Source organism: Hyposmocoma kahamanoa, unplaced genomic scaffold (assembly GCF_003589595.1).
Source record: "Hyposmocoma kahamanoa isolate Upper Pololo Valley unplaced genomic scaffold, ASM358959v1 81, whole genome shotgun sequence".
Taxonomy (NCBI): Eukaryota; Metazoa; Arthropoda; class Insecta; order Lepidoptera; family Cosmopterigidae; genus Hyposmocoma; species Hyposmocoma kahamanoa.
Window position 1 is genome coordinate 2,785,467 of NW_020654080.1, and position 23,446 is coordinate 2,808,912.

Here is a 23,446-nt window from a genome sequence, read left to right on the forward strand (position 1 = left end):
AATGGCAAGGACTTGAGTATGATTTTCCGTGCTTTAAATCATACTCAAGTCCTGACTTGAGTATTGAGTACAGTTCTGGAATACGACCCTAAGTATTTTGAAATAGGTTATTTTACATAATCTTTACCATCATGGCTGTATGCACTTTTGGCTTTTGCAACATTTTAGTTCGAATTATATTATCTATGGAAGAATAGCTGGCAATATGTTTATCTAAAAAAAAAAACACATTTCCAAAATTTGTAATTGTTGTGTTGTGAAGCGATATTTATTCATACAAGAAATAAATAATCATTATATTTATTTGTTGTACGTAGCACGGGCGGTAAAAAGTTCCTAACCTCGAGTCATTGAAACCCTCAGCCCTTATTTACCGCCCTTAATACATAATGTACTATTGAAAGGGTTGTTGTTAGTAGCGATGTTCAGTTGCATAGGTAACTTTATTATCGACTGTTAAAAACAATGATTTGAAATCCGAATTTAACAGCCTTTATAGGTTCGGAATTACAAGTTTGCAGCCTTTGTCTCTGTGTCTGTCTGAATGTGTTTTTTTTAATAACGCACACACGATAGCCTCGCACTAGGGAAACCCTGAGTTGCGATTTAAATCCATAGTCACGCGATAAATGAATATGCTAATTACATGGGGCAATAGCACGTAATGTCAAAATCTCTTCATTTAAAAAAAAATAGAACCCCCGCAAATATAGCCCAAACAGATAGTTCTAAACATTGACTTACAAATAAATGGACGACGGGTCTAATACAAAAACCACGAAAAAAAAGTCCCAAGTCAACCTATTCGAAATTTAAATTGTAATGTCATCGCAGTATCGCGCTGTCATTAGAACAAATGAAGACTAAAGCGGAGTTTGGCGCTCTGTATACGATTTTAGCGCCTTACAAGTGCGGACACTTTTTAGCGCGGATCCGACGTCCATATAATTGTAAGTTAATGGTTCTAAATCATATTTTATAAAACATAAAGTCCTGACTCTCCCTTTTTACTAGAAAGTTGTATGAAATCATCCCAACTAAATATGCATTTCGAAATATACATGGATTGATAATACCATATTCCAGATTAAAATAATAATACGCATTTGTCTAGTCCTTTCCTTACACCATGTTAACAAAAATATATAACAAGCTTCCGGAAACCCAACGATATATCTATGTAGTGTACGACAAACCTACTGAAACTTAAAAGGGAGCGGTAATTATTTTCAACCTGTATTAATTTTTGTCTTCGCTCAACTATTCGTTCGACTATTTAATTAAGTATAACATCATTGATTTGAATGATAATCTTGCGCCAAAATCGATTAAATCGTAAGTCATATCGACTCATCCGAAGTACAAAGTGCGATATGATTATACAGCGAGAAGAGGTTAAAACATTATCTCGTTATTCAAAAGGCCTATATAAAGGTGTTTTCAGATTTTTTATGTATTTGTTGTTTCGTTTCGGAAATATAAAATCGAACAACAGTCGATCTTGACTGTGGATATCCGAAGTCAAGAACAATGAAAGAAATGTACAATGTCCCGAGAATAAGCAGCATCTTGCACATAGGTCTTTGTTCTACGGATGAGTCGATATCGTCATAAGCGGTGAAAACAAAATGTCTAAGAAAGAAGAAAGTAGGTGGGTGATATTCAATAAACCGGTATCATCCCCTAATTACCCCCTTAGAGGTGGAATATTTTCTTCGCATTTGAATCGGATCAGTACTGAGGTACCCCTTTTTAACAAAAAAAAATCATTGAAATTTGTTCACAAATACGTCGGAGTAATCGTGTAACATATAATCGAATTGAAAACTTCCACGTTTTTTAAACTCGGTTAAAAAATAATGCGAACTTCAGTTTTTAACCGACTTCAAAAAAGGAGGAAGTTCTGGTACTGTGTTTTTTTGGATGTACATGTTATGCAATTACTCCGGCGTTTGTGAACCTATTATGATTTTTTTTCGTTGGAAAGAGGGCGCCTCAGTATTGGTCTCATTTAAATTTGAAGACAATTTTTCATCCTCTAAGGGTGGCAAACTAGGAGATGAATCCGGTTTCACGCACTTCCGGTAATCGATTTCAATAAAACATGGCAAATAGGTGTAATTCCACTAACTTGTGAAGTCGGTTTTAATTTTTAATAAAAATGTTACAATTATTGAGATGAATTCTGTTCTAAAGTGAACGACGTGGAACAACAGACGCCGAATGTTCTTTGTTGTTTTTTTAAATTCGTTCCGTTAAGGAAAACCCAACTTTTAAAACCATACAGCCAAGTCTTGGTGAATTTTTCTTTTTGTTTTACGACATTTTAGAGTTTGTCAAACACGACAAGTCCGCGGTGTTAAAAAAGCAACAGATAAAAGCTTCCTTACAAAGAAATTAGATATTACTTGACGGAAGGTCGACGTCAGTATTTCTTTTGTTTTTCTTTTTTTACAGTTTTTACATTTACGCGCGCAAAAAATTTTCTTATTATTACTTTTACCCTGGTCTGTGCTTTTTCCATAGTTACGTACATTTGCGCGCACGAAATTTTGGAATTAAAATTTTTTTCCATAGACTTAACATGATGACCTTTCGCAGAGATCGAAATTCAAAATTTCACGACGTGTAGATTGTATTTTTTTTATGCTGTTTTTCATACATATCGGCTTAGAATAATAACGCATAGAAACCTAGTCCGCACACGCTAAGTGAGGCAAATTGAAGCGCGCCAAAAGGGCCTACACGAGCGGGCGGGCCTTCAGTGCTCAAGGTCAACTTGCACCGCGAACAGATCAAGAATTTTAGCTAAAAATGACGAAATGTGCGGTAAATGAGTATAAAAATACGTCAGACAAACATAAAATAGATACTAACATCACATTTCACAAGGAAGTAACGCGTTTCAACTTGTATTTTTATATTAATATTCACTAAAACCGAAAATTAACCTACTACTAAAACTAGCCTACATGAATTTGATTTTTGCCTCACTTGTGACAGTTCGTTTGATATGAAACTATCGTTCTATGCGTTATTATTCTAAGCATATCGGTTGAGAAACGATCGAGTAATTCCGTATGGAAATTGTATAATGTGAATGGATGTACTCTAGATACAACCTCAGATAAGGTACGGTTGCATTTTCCAGTAAGCATCGGCGTCCTGATTTTGATTCAAATCGGAATTGGTAGTCTCGAAATCAGATGTGTTTCTGAGCGAGAAGATGAACCTGATTCCTGCTATATCTTTCTAATTTGTGAGTTAAATCAACAACAACTATCAGTTCCGATTACAAATGTCAAAAGTTTCCGATCGGCCAGTTGTGAATCGCATTTACGCGTCTCGACTCGGAAAAGACGCAGTTTCCGATCGGGAGAGGCAATCAAAATCAAGCTGCAGAGCTCGTCAACCCATTCTTACGTTTTTAGGAATTTTTTTTGATACCAACGTAACGTGTCGAGTAGGTCGTGCGGCTGGCGGTAAGCGACACGCGTCGTTAGGTCATAGGGACTTCAAGGTGTTGAGGAACGTTGATTTGCAAAAAATACAGTCCACTATCGAGTTCTTAGGTTTTCGCGATTGTTAAACATAGGTAGTGAAATTATTTTTCCGGACTTAAATCGTGTCTATTTGTTTCAGAGAGCACATGGTGTCTGCGACAGTAATCATCTGGCAGGAGAACTTCATCATATAAAGCAAGTCCTAGTCAGCAATCTGCAAGCATGTCATGGATAAACCTACACATTCAATGAAGTTTCACAAACCTTGCAAACGAAGTCCGTTGTTTACCCAGGATGCTGCGAGAGGCCATTGAAATTAAAAAACATCCTAATTTCAACATTAAGATGGTTTCTCCGTACCACCAGTTTGAAATCCAGTATTTCCTTTGATGAAACATCCCAAACAGTCATAAGGCTGCAGCGCTAATTAAAATGTTTTAATGTATTCTAATTTTCATTATTAATTAATAATAAATTTAAGTTAATAATAATTCATATTGCTAAAACAAAATAATTTGTAAAACATAATGTAGCGTAAATTTGAATGTTTCTTTGTAAAATTAAAAATAAGGTATTTAAATTAATAACTTTTGTAACTATAGTGAAAAAATAGGGTGGTTTGCATTAATATTAGACATAACTAGTTGATGACTGTACCACCTCAGTCAACCGTGACCATGGGACCTGTAAATGGCCCAAAACGTTGGTTTGTTTGAAAATACAAATAATTGTTAAAAAATAGTTTCATTTCCTACAAACCGCTAGGTAGGTATGATTTATCCAAATTTGTAATCATAGAAAAGCATTCGACTACACCATACTTCGTAAAAAAAATAAAAATTCAAACCTTTTTTATATTTGTAATATAATCCATTTTCACATACGTTCTGACTACTATGAAAGAGAGTGGCCAGCACTCAGTGAACTAATCCGGTAATTTGTTGACCGGATGCTTTTACCCGGTTAAAAGCTTTCGTAAGCCTGGGAAAAAACTTATTACCGGACCGGATATGAAAACACAACCCACCTTTTGATGTGTGTCTGATCGGGTACGATAAATGTAGCGTTTCCTTTTCAGGAAAACAGAAAAACAAACAACCTCAAAGTGTTAAGCTTTAAATCGCAAAGATAATAGACGCATTGCCACTGCTCCCGTCACCTTGAGATATAAGTTGACAAGTCCCATGTGCCTGTAATTTCACTAGGACCTTTACTCTGCTCCAAACCGGAACTACTTGGCGGCAGAAAGAGGTAAAGTGACAGTACTTCCCTTGACGAACTCTTTCACAAGGAGCTTCTACTGCTACTAAATTAAATAGTATTGCACACATAATCTGTAGTGCTTATATTAATTAAATGTAAAATGTTTAATGTAAGTCATTAAAAATGCAGTGGGTGGTTACAGAAAGCACATGAAAGTTTCTCTTTTGATAGTGCCATCAGCGACTTATTTGATATCCAAGTAGCGAAACAGGGTATCCCGTGTTATTTTCTGATATTTCATTCGACGGTAAACACCGTTACTATCCATGGACTTTTAAGAATCGATACAACAATGAATGGCTTTTGTTAATTCCGTATAACAGGGAAAGTATTGAATCAATTACTTTGGGAAAAATACATAGTAAAATAGAAGATATACGCTGATTACTGTATGCTGTTAAAACACGATTCCGAAAAGTTTTCATGATGGAAAAGAAACAAACTTACCCGCAGTATTTAATAGGTACTTTATATATACCAATAATTTTTTTTTTGATATCAACTGGACTAAATAGAACACGTATAGGATACGGCATACTATATTTCAAATGGATTTAATTTTGTTTGTAAAAAAATTTATTCTCTAATAAAGCCTGTGTCACTACCGCTCGATCCAAGCAAAGTGAGCCGTTTTTATACGGGACAAATTTGAACTCCTAATACTTTTGGATTTTGACTACCACGGTGGCCTAGAAGTTTGGATTGTGGGCACTAGGTGGTAAAGTCCCAGGTTCGATTACCGGTAGGACCAATTTGGGAAATTTTTCTAACGTGGTTCTGGTCTAGGTGTTCTGGGTAGTTGGTGTGGTTGTTTGGTACAATATTGGTATTATTATTTTAGATATCTATTTTAGACTTCCATTCTCCCTCTCATGGCCTATTCCTTGCGACAGTCACCCTACTAATAAACTTGTTCTTCTGCTACTAAACTATGTTACTTGTAACATACACAAGTAAATCTAAAGTTGCAATGAAAGCGGTTCCCTATGCTGGACTTTATCTTGGCTAGTATGTCTACGATGATATATATATATAAGTAGATTGAAATACAAAGTCAAATGAAATCCGAAATGTATTTTAACCGGCTTCAAAAAAGGAGGAGAACTCAATTCGACTGTATTGCTTTTTGGGTGTTACGCGATTGCTTCAGCACTTGTGAACAGATTTTGACGATTCTTTTTTATTAAGACCGAACACAAAGGAAAAAATTCAGAGGCGAGGGTCAAGACTCGAGACAAGTGAAAATGACAAATCCGCATGTATATCAAACAACGTTTTTTAATACATTTGCGAAAAACCTACATTGAAAGTAAAATAAAACAGTATTTAAAAAAAACCTCATTTTATTCCTTTGTCAATAACAAAATCAAATCGTAAAAAAGTTAATGAAAAAGGCGGGAATGTGAACGATGAAAAAAATGAAAAAATTAGTACTTTTTTGGCCGACTTTTTTCAATATGGCAACTGTTGCCAGTATTCAGCCACATTAAAATTACTATTTTATAATTTCATATTACTTTATTTTGTACATAATCGCTACTAAGGAGCATTTACTTCATAGGTGTAAAAATGCGGTCTGTCCTTAGATATAGTATAGTAATGACGAATGACTTACGTCACAAAGCACATAAATATGAAATAAATATACAATCTCTTTAGTTCTATGTTTAAGACTTAAAACAACAGTAAATTTAAAAAAAACTGGAAAAGTAAAAAGCACTAATGCGAGAAATCCAACTTTCCGCACGATTTGTAGTGCGAAAAATACCACGTTTTGAGCAACTGTATTAAAAAAGCATTTTCTGGTATATGAATAGAACTTAAATTGACTCTAAACGACAAGTAATACGGTATTCTGCTAAAATTTTGACAGTTCTTTCAATAGACTTTCGACGACTAAATGTCAAATTTCAAAATCCAAGATGTCGTTCATTACTCGTTACGTTTCAATTCTACTCATACCAATGTCCGTTCAAGTGATACGTGAATACCCAATTTGTATAGGACTTCGATCGAACGACTACGTAACTTCAACGATATTTTGATAGCTTGAACTTACGTGAATCCGATTTTGATGATTCTTTTTCTACCTCAGGAGTGGTCCCATTTAAATTTGAAGAAAATATTCCACGTCTAATAGTGACAAACTAGGGGATGAATCCGGTTTCGGGTACTTTCCGGTAACCAATTGTTACCTTTTTGTTCCAGTTTGTATGTACTGTAGTCTAGGCTCTACTCTATGAGTAGAATCACTGGCTGAATGAATAGTTTTGTAATTAGAATGTGTTATAAAAAAGGAAGTAAGAAAACAATGGAGCATCTTGACATTATTGAAATGTAACCCAACACTATAAGTATGTGAAAGAATACAATAAAGTATATTTTGAAGATTATTCCACTTTAAATTCATAAAAGTACCTCTCGCAACGCAATCCGAACTACGTCCCAGTTACAGTACAGTCAATAGCACATCAAGCTTGACACTTTGTACTTAGAACTGTTCTTATCGTAAGCGGCGTGGAATTGGTTTTAAGTCTTAAGTGTCAAGTTTGACGTGTTCTGGACCATGTACATAATTACAAGTAAAGTTTAAAGGCGGTTCCTTTTTTCTTTTCAATAAAAATTACTTTTTATGAAAATCCTATTAATTTTCACGTATATTTGATATACTTATGTTATAATAATAACACAAATGCAGGAAGCAGTGTTGCTCGATACGGTACGTATCATTTTATGAGTACCTGAGCCAGGCGACTGTACTATTGCGGGAAAGTATTAGCTTTTAGGTGAAAAATTGAAATAGATAATAATAAATTTAATTCATTTTCGCATTAGTTACGAAGAAAAAAATGTCGAAGTTGTACGACACAATTATAGTTGAAATATGGGCTTCCAGCCCCTAAACTGTTATGAGGCTGTTTTTTCAAGTGTCGTAAAAAAGTCTGAAAGGCTTTTAACCGAAAACTGGCGATAATATCATTCGACAAGACTCAACTTTTTCAAGTTATAGCTGCCAGTTTGACTTGCTGTGACGCTATTGGATAAAAAATCTCTTTTGTTGAAAAATTTAAAATGTACCCATTGACTTACAATTATATGGATGTCGGGTCCGCGCTAAAAAGTGTCCGCACTTGTAAGGCGCTAAAATCGTATACAGAGCGCGACACTCCGCTTTAGTCTTCATTTGTTCTACTGACAGCGCGATACTGCGATGACATTACAATTTAAATTTCGAATAGGTTGACTTGGGACATTTTTTTCGTGGTTTTTGTATTAGACCCGTCGTCCATTTATTTGTAAGTCAATGAATGTACCACATATTTTTATTACTCGACTTGTTGAAGCTGTTAGAAAAGATTTGTTTATAAAAACAATTTTAGATTGGGATTTAGATCCGACAAAATATTTTTATTACCAAACGTGAAAACCTTCCGAAGAACTTGAGAATGCATGAATAGCAAATCAAGCTAATGTAAACTTTATATTCAAATGGTAAAATCGAGAACAATACAAGAAAGAAAGAAGAAAACAAAAGATCATCATTCTTCGAAGTAATGGAAGAAAGAAAGAAAGTAGGATAGAAAGAAAGTAGGAAATAAAGAAAGAAAGAAAGAAAGAAAAATGTTTATTTCGTTGATAATTTTACGGCACAGTTACACATGCATTACGCTAACGTAAAAGAGTGAGTATTGGGTATGGCAGAAGAAGCACGAGAATATAGTGAACGCAGTTGAAATAAATCTCCTCAGACAAATGCGGTTATGTGACATAATGAAGAATACTGTGATCCGTGTACTATGTGGTATAAAAGAGGACGTACTGACAAAACTAGAAAAATGTATACTGAAGTGGTTTGGGCACAAAAGGTGGGATGAAGATGGAGGAGGTCGCATCGTCACAGAGCTAACGTAGAAGGCATCGTTGGAAGAGAACGGCTATGAAAACTTCGCTGGTCGATCCGGCTCGAAGGACCAAAACTGTTGAAACTTCACCAAACTTGAAGTAACCTTCTTTATTCTTCCTTCGATATCCTTATTGTAAAATGAAACTTCCTTAATCTGAAGTGGACTGTATATTCATATATGTTGATCTGACTTACAAACACAAGAAACAACTAATTTAAGAATCCAAGAAATCTGATATGTGAATAATGCGAATAACAATGAAACTGAAAATCGCTTATATTTATACCAGTACGGTGTCTCCCACACCGTACCGGCCCTATCAATGGGTCGCTACGCCGCTCGGCCAATCAGAGCTCCTGAATTATTCATTTTCCTCTGAATTCTAGCTCTGGCAGGCCAGGCGCGTACAGCCGTCCGTAACAACGGCCAAGAAGAACGTTCTCAGATAAAATTTGATAGTCTTCTTAAAAAGCTGTGGTTCGAAGTGAGAATAATAAGAGGGCCTGTATGAAAATATTGATGAATATAAGTTAGGCAAGAGAGGTTTGCCAGGATCGTGCTAAGTGGCGAGCGTAGCCCGTACACGTATTTGGTCGGCACGCACTCACTCACCTATCACAGCCTTAATTTAAAAAAGTGCAGTAAATTACTTCCGCAAACCCAGTGAATAATTATATTTAGATAATTTTCCCAATCTCAAAAATAATAAAATAAATAAAACAAACGCAACTACAATCAAACACCACCACCAATAATCTCAGTACAGAGTACTAAAAAAACCGACCTCAAAAGTACGTGGAATTACGTCTATTTGCTAAGTTTCATTGAAATATTATATAAATATATAGTTCGCCACTATACAGGACTTTATACTGGAGATAATAAAAATAGGTTCTCACTACGACACTACTCAAAGTATATCGAGAGAAAAACGTCTTGAATTGGAGAAATAGCAAAATCAACTAAATAATTGCTAAAAGTAATTGCTCCTAAATTAAAGTTAGGCGCTATTTCTAAAAATGAATCTTCATGCGTGAACAGCCACCCTTCGATTTTCTTCAAAATTAAATGGGACCACTATGGGAATACCCCCTTTCCGACAAAAAAAGAATCATGAAAATCGATTCACAAATACCGGAGTTATCGCGTAACATACATACAAAAAAAAAGAACATACAGTCGAATTGAGAACCTCCTCTTTTTTGAAGTCGGTTAAAAATACGTTTTGATTTCATAGAGAAATTTCAATCAGTTTCGTGACATCTAGCGGTCAATAACTGAACGACGACTACTTCGAGATCTTTACTAGTTCTCCAAAAAAGAAACTTGCAAAGGACAAATTTCCCATTTTAAAAACATAGCAAACCAGACTTAATTACAATCACAAAAACCACCACCAAAAATATACCCGACACGTTTTTCGCCTCTTTACGAAGCATTCTCTGTAGTGCTAACATGATAGGGCGGGAAGCGTTCAGGACCGAAATTTGCCGACATCTGTGTGGCGATTATGAAAGCAGTAGGGCAGGCCAATAAGGTGAAAACAAAGCCTTCGTAGTGCGGAAGGAACAACGTGGGTGAAATTATTACTTAAACTCTGACGCAATATTTTATTTGATTTATTATATTTTTTCTTACAATGATTTACACTATTTTATTATTTTTTACAATTTTATGACACTATTTTAACAATTTTACAAATGACTTTATGCAATTTAGATTAATTCAAAAAATGGATTTTATTTTATTTCAATTTTAAAATTTTGAATGCTGACAATTTTTATTTTACAAAAATATAATGCTATGTAGTTAGGTAATAAAAACCATATACATGCAAATAAATATGTAACACACAGTGAATAAAGAAAGAAGAACTATAATAAAAAAAACAAAGAGACATACATGGAAAACACATATATTCAAGGACCCCGAATAATAAATATCGAGGGGGTGGAAGGAATAAACAAAAAGAAAAAAAAAGAAAACATGATAGGGCGCGACTAGATCTCTATGCGAAAATAGTATGTAGCGCTTTATGTCACTCTTGCGCAAGTGGTGCCCTGTCGTGCTAGCCCCACAGTAGTTGATTGTTTGATTCTCAGCCGAAGAATCAACAACTATTCAATCAAATTCTTTCATGGATTCTCTAACATGGGTGGTGTATCTACCTTTAAACTTTGTAACCTTTTTTGTTGTAATGTGTAATTGCTATTGTTGTATATGCATCATGTTGGCTTTTCTATACAATAAATAAATGAACATACTCACCCAGCTATACCTCCTGATTCCATATGATTAGCAAGTGTGACGTCATCGCTCCATACGTCAAACTGCCACTTGCGCAGCCCCAGAACGCCGCATAGCACGTTGCCTGTGTGGATACCTATGCGCATGTCCACATTAAAGCCGGTAGCCTCACGTACTACCCTGAATGGACACGTACAGAAATGTATTAATATCCATGCTACTATAGACATATAAAAACAAACAAGATACATTAAAAACTTAATTAGTACTTAAATGTAAGTTAAATACGTGGAATCGTGATCAACATTCTACATTGGTACTATCGGGATCTGAACTAACTGTTACAGTACAACTCCGAGCTTTATTTGCAAATGCCTAAGGGGCACTGGTAACTCATGTGCCTGTAATTTAACTAGCACCCTTACCCTTCCAAACTGAAACGCGGTAATGCTTACATTAGTACTAAATGTAGTTCACGAATATTACAGACAAACTTAAATTAACTTATTTTAGCAGTAGCAGATCTCTTAGAGAAAGAGTTCGTCCAGGGAAGTACAGCCACCGTATCTATTTCTGTCACCAAGCTGTAATGGGAGCATTACTGCGTTCCGGTTTCGAAGAGTAAGGATGCTGGTGAAATTATAGGCACATGGGACTTGTCAACTTATGACTCAGGGTGATGGCCGCAGTGGGAGTGCCCCTCACATCTTTGCGATTTAAAACTCTGAGTGGCACTGCAACTGTAATGGACAGGCGTGTCGCTTAACACCAGGCGCACGACTTGTTCGTCCCGCCACATGGTATCATAAAAATAAATATAAAAATACTTTTCCTGATTGAGATTGTGAAAATTGAGTAAGCACACATTAAGTTAACGTTTTTTTTCTATCGTGTTCCCTTATCACGACTATCTGTCGTGACTGTGTCGTGGACGTTTAATGTAGGTATTGTTGTACGACTGTCGTATCTAGTTGTTCCCACTAGACAGTCATGACAATTTATCGCTTCACGACTGCCGCCTTGTCGTTTGCACGACGGAATGTTTGAATCTGCGATTCTGTCGTCACATTTTTATCGTAACGTTTTATTTATTGTCTGATGGCTGTTGTTCTAGCTTAATCTTTAATTTGTTGTGCCATGTGTGAACAACTTCAATTAAATATACAAGCTACGACACTTTAAACTGCACGACTATCTGTCGTTACCACACAATGGGAAACACCCTTACGCGCGGAATGCAGCACAGTGTTGCGGGCCGAGCGTCAGACTTAGCGAAGACTCTCAGATCGCGCAAATGTCTCCGGAGCAGGGGTCTACTAATATTTACCGCAGCTCAAATTTTAACAATAAAAACGACATTCTATCGTGTCAAACCAAAACACTGCAAGATTCAATATAGTGTTTTGTAATTTCATAACAACAAGAATCTTTCGGCTGTTAACGATGGAAAAGAAATTTATTCGTTTTTCAAATAAAGTAACTGACTTTCCAAAGTAAAATTATGATGGTTAGAAGATTTCTTTAATATATAATGTATAACATAAGTCAAAAGTATCTTTTTAAGTTATTAATTTAAAAAATTACAAATAACCGAAAAGCTCTTTACGCAGCTTTTTCTCAAAATGCTATTTTTGTTATTACAGTGCTTTGGTTTGACGCGATAGTGACGCTTACCGTATAGCATCAATCATTTGCAGTCCCATATTGACGCAGTTGTAAGCGTGATTGGGCCGAGACACGGGCAATCCTGATACGCAATAGTAACAGTCTCCTAAAATCTTGATTCTCATGCACTGGTTCTCCTGCGGACAATATTATTTTGTTATCCAAATATCTGTAAATATACGTATCATCGGGCATGAGTCACCTCCAAGTAGAGGGTTCTCTGCTTTCCAAAGGTTGTGCACCCTTTTCGAAGTGCAAGTTTAGGCGTCGCCGCGTAAATGTGTGTCTTGTGTTGTATACAAGCAACCGGCAACTATTTACTCTAGCCAAATTCGATGTAGAATATTTAATAACAAAACGTTGCTAGGCAACCAATGATGACATAGGAAAAGAACATTTCTTTCAATTCTCATTATTAAGGTTTGCTCTGCCCATGGCCTGCTCCCTTAATTGGAATTTAAATAGGTTATTGGGTTACGTAGAAGTAATACTTACCTAACCAATTGTTATAAAGTTTGCAAAATACCTATTGATACGTATGATTTAAGAATCCAGCATCTATTTCCGATTTTGAACTTGAATTACCACCAGTACTTGAATGTTTGCAATCTCTCCCTTCAAATCAAAAAGTCACTAGGGATGATACATTTTCACAAATAATTAATTATTGGTCATTTTTATATTATTTGAAACTGCTGTTATGAATAATATTCATTATAAATAAGACTGCAAGATGTAGTATTATCCATAATCTAGTTGAATTTCGGAGGAAAATATTGAAATTGTGGTAACTGCGAAAGAGTCTGAGATGAAAACCCTAAAAATCATATGTTTTTGTTTGTTGACATTTATTCTACGTCAGATTTGGCTAGAGTGTAGAAGTGAATATTCTATTTTCATACAATTGATATAAAATCGAGACGGCCACCGTTATGCCGCCGCCGCGCGGACGGTCTCTTATTGTCTTGGATGGGTATCGGACGGAGAACAACAGTAGACCCCCTGGCGCACCCTGTGCAACAATCGGCGAGAACCTTATGCCGAATGGCAAACCCTTTCACCACTATGGCTACCATTAGTGTATGCCATGGATACGATTAGAAGAAGAATACAAAATATTGTCGAAATATAACGATATATAAATAGGTGTATTATTTACAATGCTTTTTGTTACCTGTAAATGTCCAAACACTTCCAACTACTTCATCGATTTACTATACACAATGGCACATTGTGTTTGCTCAGACAGTACATCTCCAAGCCTTTGTGTCGGTGTCAGGGAAAAATGTATTCAATTCGAAAAAGTACATATAAAATACAGTGAAGGGTTTAATAATATAAAAATGTTTTCTTTTTCCTAGGGAATATATTGTGTTCTTGTAGATACATTTTTTACCTTCATATGTGTGAAAGCTGGCGTGTGTAAAAATAGCTATAAGCTCCCCATTTAAAAATTAATTAATTAATTAACGGCTCTCCTTGGTAAGGAGCACTTTTAGGCTCAACTCACACTGGTGCAGAGTCCAAGCGTCGCGACGCGTCATGTTTTTCGCCTTTATTAAGGTACAATTTTGTGTTTTGCAAATATGGAATCGACGCTTGGTAGCATTCGACCAGCTTCGCTCGTCACTTGGGCACCGTGAGACGTCAGACGCCGATCACACTGTGATCCCGGCACACTAATGCGAGCGTCGTCACACGACAGGCGTTGTAGTTGAAAGACAAGACGCGACGCGAAGCTTCGACTGTGCGCCAGTGTGAGTTGAGCCTTAGACCGTGGAGCTAGCACCCGCGATACAAGGTTTCCCTAGTGCGGGACATGTTGAGTGTGTGCGTTATTATTCATTACCAGAGATCAGTATGTATTTACCGAACTTTCAAATAACACACGTAGAATTAGGAAGTGGTTTATTTATCGTAAACGTAGAATCAAATGACAGGACGAACAACTCGTGCGCTTGGCCAGAGTTTTAAGGGTGAGACCAGACAAGCGTAATTTTGTGAGTTGTGAGGTGCGTTTTTTGAGTTGCGCAGTTTGCGCTCGACCGAAATTCGGTTGGAGTGCGAGACGAACGTATTTTATTCATTTGCTTTTTAAGCGTTTATACCAAAGTCGCCCCTTCCTCACCCCTACCTCCACCCGCACCAGCCCGTTCGACGATGCGACCGAAAGTCAACTGACTTTTTTGTGAGTCGGCAGAAAACTTATTTTGCGTCGTCGTGTCGTAAACAAACCGAATTATAACCGCTCACGCGATACATGCAGCCGTAGACGCATACCACACCTAGAGGTGCCGGTGATGATTTTATACCGATTTATCGGATATCGAAGTTATAACAGGTAAAAGAACTAATATTAATTGCTATTTCGGTAACTACTCTAGCAAACCATAAAGTTTTTAATGCCTGGGTTTGTCATTAAAAAAAAATAAACAACTTCAAAAATACGTCACGACAATCGTGTGTGTTATTATTTGGGCTGGTGATTTCGGTGTTTATTTATTGAAAACATACCGTAAGTAGCGTTTTTTAAGTTTACCCTGAATATAAATGTTTATAAACTATTCTTTAAGGAGTAATTTCATGGTAAACGTTAGAACCACTCAAACGGAATATTAACATATTTATCCAAGTACACCAAAAATTTCATTAGTGCTTTTTAAGTGTAGGATTTGCAGTTTATTACTGCATTTTATTTGAGATGTTTTTGTTGTAGTACGGAGGGTATTTATTCAGCAATACAGAATAATAATTTTTATTTATAAAAACTTGTATTTAAACTGAATGCTTTTCTAATTTGCGAAACCAATCAAGAAAAAAGAAAGCCGCCATTTTGCGGTAGGAGGAGCGCATCGCGTGAGCGGATATGAAACCGAATGCAGCGCAAACTACGCAACTCAAACTACGCTTCTCACAACTCACAACATTACGCTCGTCTGGCCTCACACTAAATCGCAACGACCTTACCCTTCAAAACTGCAAGGCAGTAATTATGCATATGATGCTGAAATGTCCTGCGTAATTCTCATATATGACACAGAAATGTATATTAAACTCAACGATTAACACAATTCACAAGACCAACACACACGACAACATGATCTTTGCATAATAATGTTTTATTATATACGACAGCACCCTTATCACCTTGGAGGGCGTGATTAGTCGAGACGGCGTAGAATAATTGTTTCCTTTATCAGGCTGAGATGAAATTGGGGTCAGTCACATTTGAAATGAGGTTAGGGTGTATACCTTCAGAGAAATTGTTACATACATAAATATAAATTTAATTCACATCCATGACTTCTTCTTCTTCATGTGCCGTCTTCTAATAATCGTAATGCCTTATTAAATTATTTCTGTACCCTTTGCCGACGACACCAGACATATATTAGTCGACAAACTAACTGTACATTTGGTCCTTCGAGCCGGATATGAACCAATAATAATTTCTAATTTTATAATTTGAGTTAAGAAAGAACTTAATTAAGATATCATGTTTTGACTGCATATGCGTAGCCTGTAAGTACGAAAATCTATTTTTGAAGTCTCATTTTCCCGGAATTTTCGAGACCGCGCTAAGTCTCGATATTTTATTTCCTGGGATGCGGAAATGCAGCGAGATTCAAAGCCTTAGAGCTCCGTTGCGTCAGCGTTGCGTCGTTGCACCGCAATACCCCTCCCCACTTCATTGCCTGGCCCCATTACAATTATGTTGGGTCCGCGCTAAAAAGTGTCCGAACTTATAGGGCGTTAAAATCGTATACAGAGCGTCATTCACGCTTTAGTCTTCGTTTGTTCGACTGACAGCGAAGCAAGCAAAATTAGACAGTACTACGATGACATTACAATTTAAATTCAACGTTTTAGCTTTTTCATATTCCTTTACAATGTCACTACGTTTAAATAGGTTGACTTGGGATATTTTTTTCGTGGTTTTTGTATTAGACCCGTCGTCCATTTATTTGTAAGTCAATGATGTCAGCATTGATTTCATTTCAGGTAGTATTTATGCATGTATTTTTCATCAATATTTAATAGTTCACTAAATTAAAAATTATTTTTTCGTAAAATTCTCCCTGGACTCTTCAAATGGTAATTGCTGCGATTGTTTGTCTGATTTTGTGTTATTATTTCTTTCAGATCATTTTCTAATGAATGACTATTGAAACAAGGCATTCATTGCAAAAACAATGCCTCCATCCTCTAGGTAATCGTATTACCTGCTACTTATACAATTTGATATTCATTGAAATTGTCTGAAACAATCGTCTTTATTGTTGTAAGTGTTTTCTTGGTGAATTGTGTGAATTGTAATTTAAAACAAATACATTACACATACACAATCTAAATCCGCTAAAAAAGCACAATTGCAAGGCAATTAATTCACCGTTTTCCTAAACCATGTTGTACAAACAAACAGAAACGGCACACCTCGCTACCAAGCGACACGTGCTACGGAGATTCAAATATTTGTTCAGAGAAATTGAATTTACCAAACCGTGTTGTATTTGCAGACGGACAAACTCACAACTTATAATAAAATAGACTTTGTTGCACTTATGTCAAAGATCTCAAATCTTAACAGTGTACACAATCTCAAATGCAAAATATTCCAAAGATTGGTACGAAGCGTTATGCTTCCACATTTATATGGCGAACGGCTATGGATTGGAATTATATTATTAATTTTTATTCGCAACACCCGAATCGAACGTCAAATTGCCGTATTCGAAACCAAACCGAAATGGCTCGAGTTTCTCTACCGGCAAAGGCTACAAACATTATTTAGAACACAGTAATCGAACGTCCTGTTGTTTACAAGGCAAGAATGTAATATGGAAATCTCTTATTATTTTAAATAAAGTCTGTATTTTGTTCAATTTTATTAATTTATTTTAATACAAGATTAATGCATTCATATATATTAGGCCTTTAATAGTTATTTTTGATATAACATTATTCACGAGTCTCGAGGCTTCTTGGCCCGAGCCAGAGGCGAGGGTCAAGACGCGAGACAAGTGAAAATGACAAATCCGCATGTGTATCAAACGACGTTTTTTAATACATTTGCGAAAAAACTACATTGAAAGTAAAATAAAACAGTATTTAAAAAAAACTGATTTTCTGCTAGTAAATTAAAATAATGAAATACAACCACTGCAACCATTATATAAAAGTCTATGGAAATCTAGTTCTAACGTGCTGTTTTTGTTTATTTTCTGTAATATCGGTCTGTAACCACTTTTCTTATTATGAAGTCCTGGTACTTTTGTTTAAACTTCTTTAGGAACCCGTGCACGGTAGTGAGATACAATTTATCTGTAATACATAGAACAAATATATACATAAAAATCTCGCCTGTCACCTATTCAGGGGTAGGCAGAGATTGTGGACCTCCACTCGATACGTTCATTATATAGTATTTCTAAATAAATATAAGTTTTAATGACAAATGACTTACGTCACAAAGCACATACATATTAAATAAATATACAACTTCTTTAGTTCTGTGCTTAAGATTTGAAACAACAGTAAATTAAAAAAAAATGGAAATGTAAAAAGCACTAGTGCGAAAATTCCAACTTTCGGCACGATTTGTAGTACGAAAAATACCACGTTTTGAGCAACTGTATTAAAAAGTCTTATGTACAGTCAATTCGGGTAACTTTGAACATTTTTTGCGTTTTTCTAATAATTTCAAATTTAATTATGTTTCTTAACAATTACTTTATTAACTGAATAGTGTTCTTTTAAGCCCTTTTTTCGTTCTTATAGAAGGAATTTAGTAATTATTCAACAAAACTGTTCTAGATGCTCCAAAAGTCACATTCAAAGTTGCCTTGAATTTTGGATAACTTTGAATAAGATTAGCCTTCGATATGGAAACCGTATATTTTCTAGATATTTTACAGTTTGTGTAAATTTATACGACATATTCATATTTTTTAGATGTGAATCTGTCCAAATATTCCTGACAGTGCGTTCAAAAACGACATTTGACTTGGTATTGCCATAATAAAACGACACGAACTAATTTAGTTGAAATGAAAAACTTGTTTTTTTTTTAGATTTTTTAATTAATGCGAATAAAAATGAAAATTTTCTGTTTAATAATAAATTCTACGCTTATTTAGCTATCAAACGAGATCAAAATGAATCACCTATAACAATTATTTTAGGCAAAGTAAATACATAACAAAAATCTATTCACCCCATTCCTTGAATAAAATGTCGTCAGCAATATAAATGCGGCCGCCTTTTCTAGATAGCTGTTGCTCTTTTATAATATTCACAATATCGGCTTTATTAACTTGACATGTCTCAACGTTAGAGGGTCAAGACCAACCTCCTAAAAAGCATTTTTGGAGCACTGAGACAGTAATTTCCAAAGAAGTAACTTTTAGAACTCTCCCTGGAAACAGACTACCCTCTTCTCTAAAAACACAGTCAAACACATTCAAAGTTACCCAAATTTCTCTGTTTGGTAACGTCGTCAAAATATAATTCGTTTTACGCGTAAATACAAAACTAAATTAAATAATTCTTTAAAAAAGCGATATATAAACCTCTACTTAAGTGTGGAAACCAAAACTTACCAGTCAATATTCAGATTTATATATTTAATTCCGATTCTAAAACTGAGTAACAAATCACACCAAACTACTTTCGCCAAGAAAAAACCGCGAAAGTTTAAAAAAATACAATTTAACATTACTTTTTTCTTTCATAACTTTCGTTTAACAATTTTGTTCCGATTTACACAGTTTCAAAACTAAAAATAAAAGATTGCTATACATAAAATAAATTTTTCAATCTTTTACGCAACTACGTTCAAAGTTACACCACGATTCAAAGTTACCCGAATTGACTGTATATAAAAAGATTTTCATTTTTCTTATAATCTATTTCACCGACTAACTCCATAAACGCTATTGGATAACGATATCATATCCGAATCGAACGTTTATCTCGAATGTTCTGAATAGCTCGGCAAGCGCCTTTCGATTCGAGATACGAATCGGTTAAATATCGAAAAGATTCTGAATCGAGTCCTGGACTTTCCTGGACTTAATGGTGTCTTAATGGTGGTAGTTTTGTACGGGCGAGTTCGCGAAATGGACAAATCCGGACGGCCTCGGTCAACGTGCGTGATGTATTAACTATATTTGGTGAACACTACCTGTGTCAGGTGCTAATACATAGGTAAATTCTGCAATATCAAACGCTCACCCCGGACCATTGACTTACAATTATATGGACGTCGGGTCCGCGCTAAAAAGTGTCCGCACTTGTAAGGCGCTAAAATCGTATACAGAGCGCCAAACTCCGCTTTAGTCTTCATTTGTTCGACTGACAGCGCGATACTGCGATGACATTACAATTTAAATTTCGAATAGGTTGACTTGGGACATTTTTTTTCGTGGTTTTTGTATTAGACCCGTCGTCCATTTATTTGTAAGTCAATGCCCCGGACACTCAATACAGTGGTTGCAACAGCAAGGCGCTGTCTGCACACGCGCAAATGTGTGCGTGAAGTGACAGGGTTATCCGTCACTTTATCGTACTTATTACGTTACGTGGTTAGAGCGAAGAGAGAAATAAATGTAGGCCATACAAATATTTCTCCCGGCCCGGGAATCGAACCTGGGACCTCTGCGTGGCATTCTAGCATGGCAACCGTTCGGCCACAGAGGCAGTTAAGTGTGTGCGTTATTATAAAAAAAATATTAATACAAAGATCGAACACTTAGAAAAACGACTGTGAACTGGCAACCGGTACTATCTTAATTTTGACAATTTTACAGAAAAGAATTGTTTGCATCATTTATAAAGTTTCTGGTTAGAAGGTAGTACAAGTTCAGTGAAGTCGAGTCTAGCGCCAAAGTTAAATGTATCTGAGATGGAATTTCTTGCAATGCTGCGGAGTAAGAAATATTATAAAATGGTATTAAAAAGCGAAATCTTTGGAAAATCTAGATAGTACCGGTTGCCAGTTCACAGTCGAAAAGTTCTTGCAATCCGGCCAGATTGGTGGGGAAACATTTAATTTAGAAACAAAAAAATTTAATTTAGAAACATTAATTCTAATCTTCAACAGGTTCAAGGAAAATCTTCCCAAAATGTTTCCTAATAAACAACTCCAAAAATTTGACTAAACATTTATGGCCTCTTGTAAAGTTAAACGAAATTATGAAAACCTTAACTAGAATAAGTCCCGAATGAATTGAAGGATTATTTGTAAAGTCGAAAACTGTTGTCTTAATTTGAAGAACTCTCAAGAACAATATTTACGAGTTATGATAATATAAAACAGATTCTTGCTTAAAGTTAATTGTTTTCCTTGTTTTGAAATTGTTGTCAACTGTATTAAATTAAGAGTTTTAGACATAATTAAAAACTGGTTTCATTAACTTCTAGTTCCATTTGCTTATCAGCCTTTCCAATACATAATATAGGTCTAATAAGGCTGCTAACGGATTCATTATCAACTTCACGCGTTAATTCCAAATATGTAGTCAATCTGTTAGCAGCCTAAACATTCACCAATGCACATTACTCACATGGACGAATAACTCAAAAGGACTGTGCTAATCGCGTTACAAGACAGCGCGTAGTCGAATATTTAGTATCTTTTGGTCCACCAGATGTCGCGGCGAGTACCAAACAGCTATTTTTGTAACTAATTTGTTTTATATTGACGGGCTGCAATTTGTCACAGCTACTCTAATTACTAGTGATAACAAACAAATCAACCAGATGGCGCTTATTATACAGATTTTTATATATCGCACTGCTAGTACAATATTGTTGTAACTCAAAACATGTCAAATTTAATATTATATCATTATTGAACGTAAAATTTAATTCTCTACATGTCAAAAAAACCGTCGTTAGAATATTGTAAGAAACAATCAAAAGATATCTACGTAACTCAAAATGAGATACACTTTATGTGAGCTCGTTCTGGCCAAAATAATCCATATCCAAAAATATAAAATTATTTTTTCCATTTTATTTTTAGATATATTTGGGAAATTGTTTGTGTCTATAATAAACTATAACATATACTATTTTAATGTTTTTTTACGGGGAGTGAGTAATCGTATTTCATTGATTCTGAGAAAGTCCACTTTTTGAGTTAATACGTGTGGCGCACTATAACTTTCCGGAATGAATAAGAAAAAAATACTATAAATATCAGAAATAAATTTATTGTTTCTCAAAATATTCGCCGTTAGCGTTAATGCACTTTTTCATACGAATGAACCAACTTTGAAAACATTTATGCCACTCCTCCGTGACAATTTCTGAAACATATTTTTCATACTCTTCGACAGCCTCTTCAGGTGATGAAAATCATTGACCTTAATTTTTGAAAATAAATAAAAGTCACAAGGGTCGAGACTGTATGGCTCATAACTGTATGGTGGGATGGCTCATAAGGTCAACGTTGTTCACCTTCAAATATTCATTTGTCTGTCTGGCCGTGTGAGAACTGACATTATCATGGGGCAAGATATACGGCGTTTTTATGGAGTAATAATATAATATAATAGAATATTTTTATGGAGTTTGACAATAACTTCCGGCAAACAAATGGTCGTGTACCAATCACTATTCACGGTACAACGATTATCCAAAGCAATAGTAGCCACGTGTCCAGTTTTATTAAAAAAAGAAGCAATCATCCGCTTAGAGGCAATTTGCACGCGCGCCATTTTGTTTGGTTTCGGCTCATCTCGAAAGACCCGTACGCTCGATTGCTGCTTTGTTTTGGGATCGTAACTATAAATCCATGTTTCGTCACCTGTTACTATGTTCCACACCAAATTTGACGCCCCTTCGTTGAATCTGGTAAGCATGGCATTGTACCAAGTGACGCGATCCGTTTTTTGAGCCTCAGTCAAATTGTATAGGATCTACCGAGGGCACAGCTTTTTCACACCCAAATGTTTGTGTAGTATTGATTTTATTTGACTCATGCCTATGCCTAAAGATACCCGAATCTCATGGTATGTCACATGCCTGTCTGTTATGATTATACGGCGCACAGCATCGATGTTTTTGTTGCTCACAACAGTGGACGGGCGACCATCACGAAATTCGTCACTAAGATTCACACGACCGCGTTTGAATTCTGTAAACCGCCAAACTGCCATCACCAAAAGCGGTTTGAAGCCAAGCGAAGCTCCGCTGAGCTGTAAAATTATACTTAAAGTCGTATAAAATTATACTACGCAAATTTTCACGAGTTAAATCCATGGTGACGTAGACAACCAATTTCTAAAACGACGCCACAATGTAAAAACAAGTGACAGTCAGTATTAAAGTAAACAAACTGTATTCTACAGGCAAAGAGCTCTATTTTCAAATGTTGTAATTACTTTTCAAATATTGTTTATGTAAGTGGCCAGTTCGGGAAACTTATAGTGTGCCTACTGAAACCAATAGTGCGATATAGTGCCGGCTATTCTTTTACTTTGTTTAGGATTAGCGCCATCTACCCATATTAGAAAGGGTTAATTTATAAAATCAACTTGTAACACACGATGCCATCTATTGACTCACATATTTATATTTTAATAGCAGTAGAACTTCGTGTGAGAAAGTTCGTCCAGTGAAGTAGGTACTTCCACCTTACCTATTTCTGCCGCCAAGCAGTGATTTGAATATTACTGCGTTCCGGTTTTGAAGGGTAATGGTGCTGGTGAAATAACAAACACATGGGACTTATGGGACTTGTCAACTTATCGGCTGTGAACTGGCAATCGGTACTATCTCAATTTCGACAACTTTACAGGTGAAGAAAGAAATTGTTTGCGTCATATAAATAGCATCTGGTTTATTCATTGACTTACA

The 23,446-nt window shown here is 35.7% G+C and overlaps 1 protein-coding gene across 1 annotated transcript in view; it reads right to left on the reverse strand.

The window, feature by feature from the left end:
• LOC113234015 (adenylate cyclase type 2-like) overlaps positions 1-23,446 on the reverse strand; it is a 254,540-nt gene that overhangs the window by 35,881 nt on the left and 195,213 nt on the right. The window contains exons 5-6 of the mRNA XM_026469243.1: positions 12,593-12,720; positions 10,940-11,098 (exon numbers count right to left, since the gene is read on the reverse strand). Coding sequence (XP_026325028.1) covers positions 10,940-11,098; positions 12,593-12,720 — 287 coding nt within the window. The remainder of the gene's footprint in view (positions 1-10,939; positions 11,099-12,592; positions 12,721-23,446) is intronic.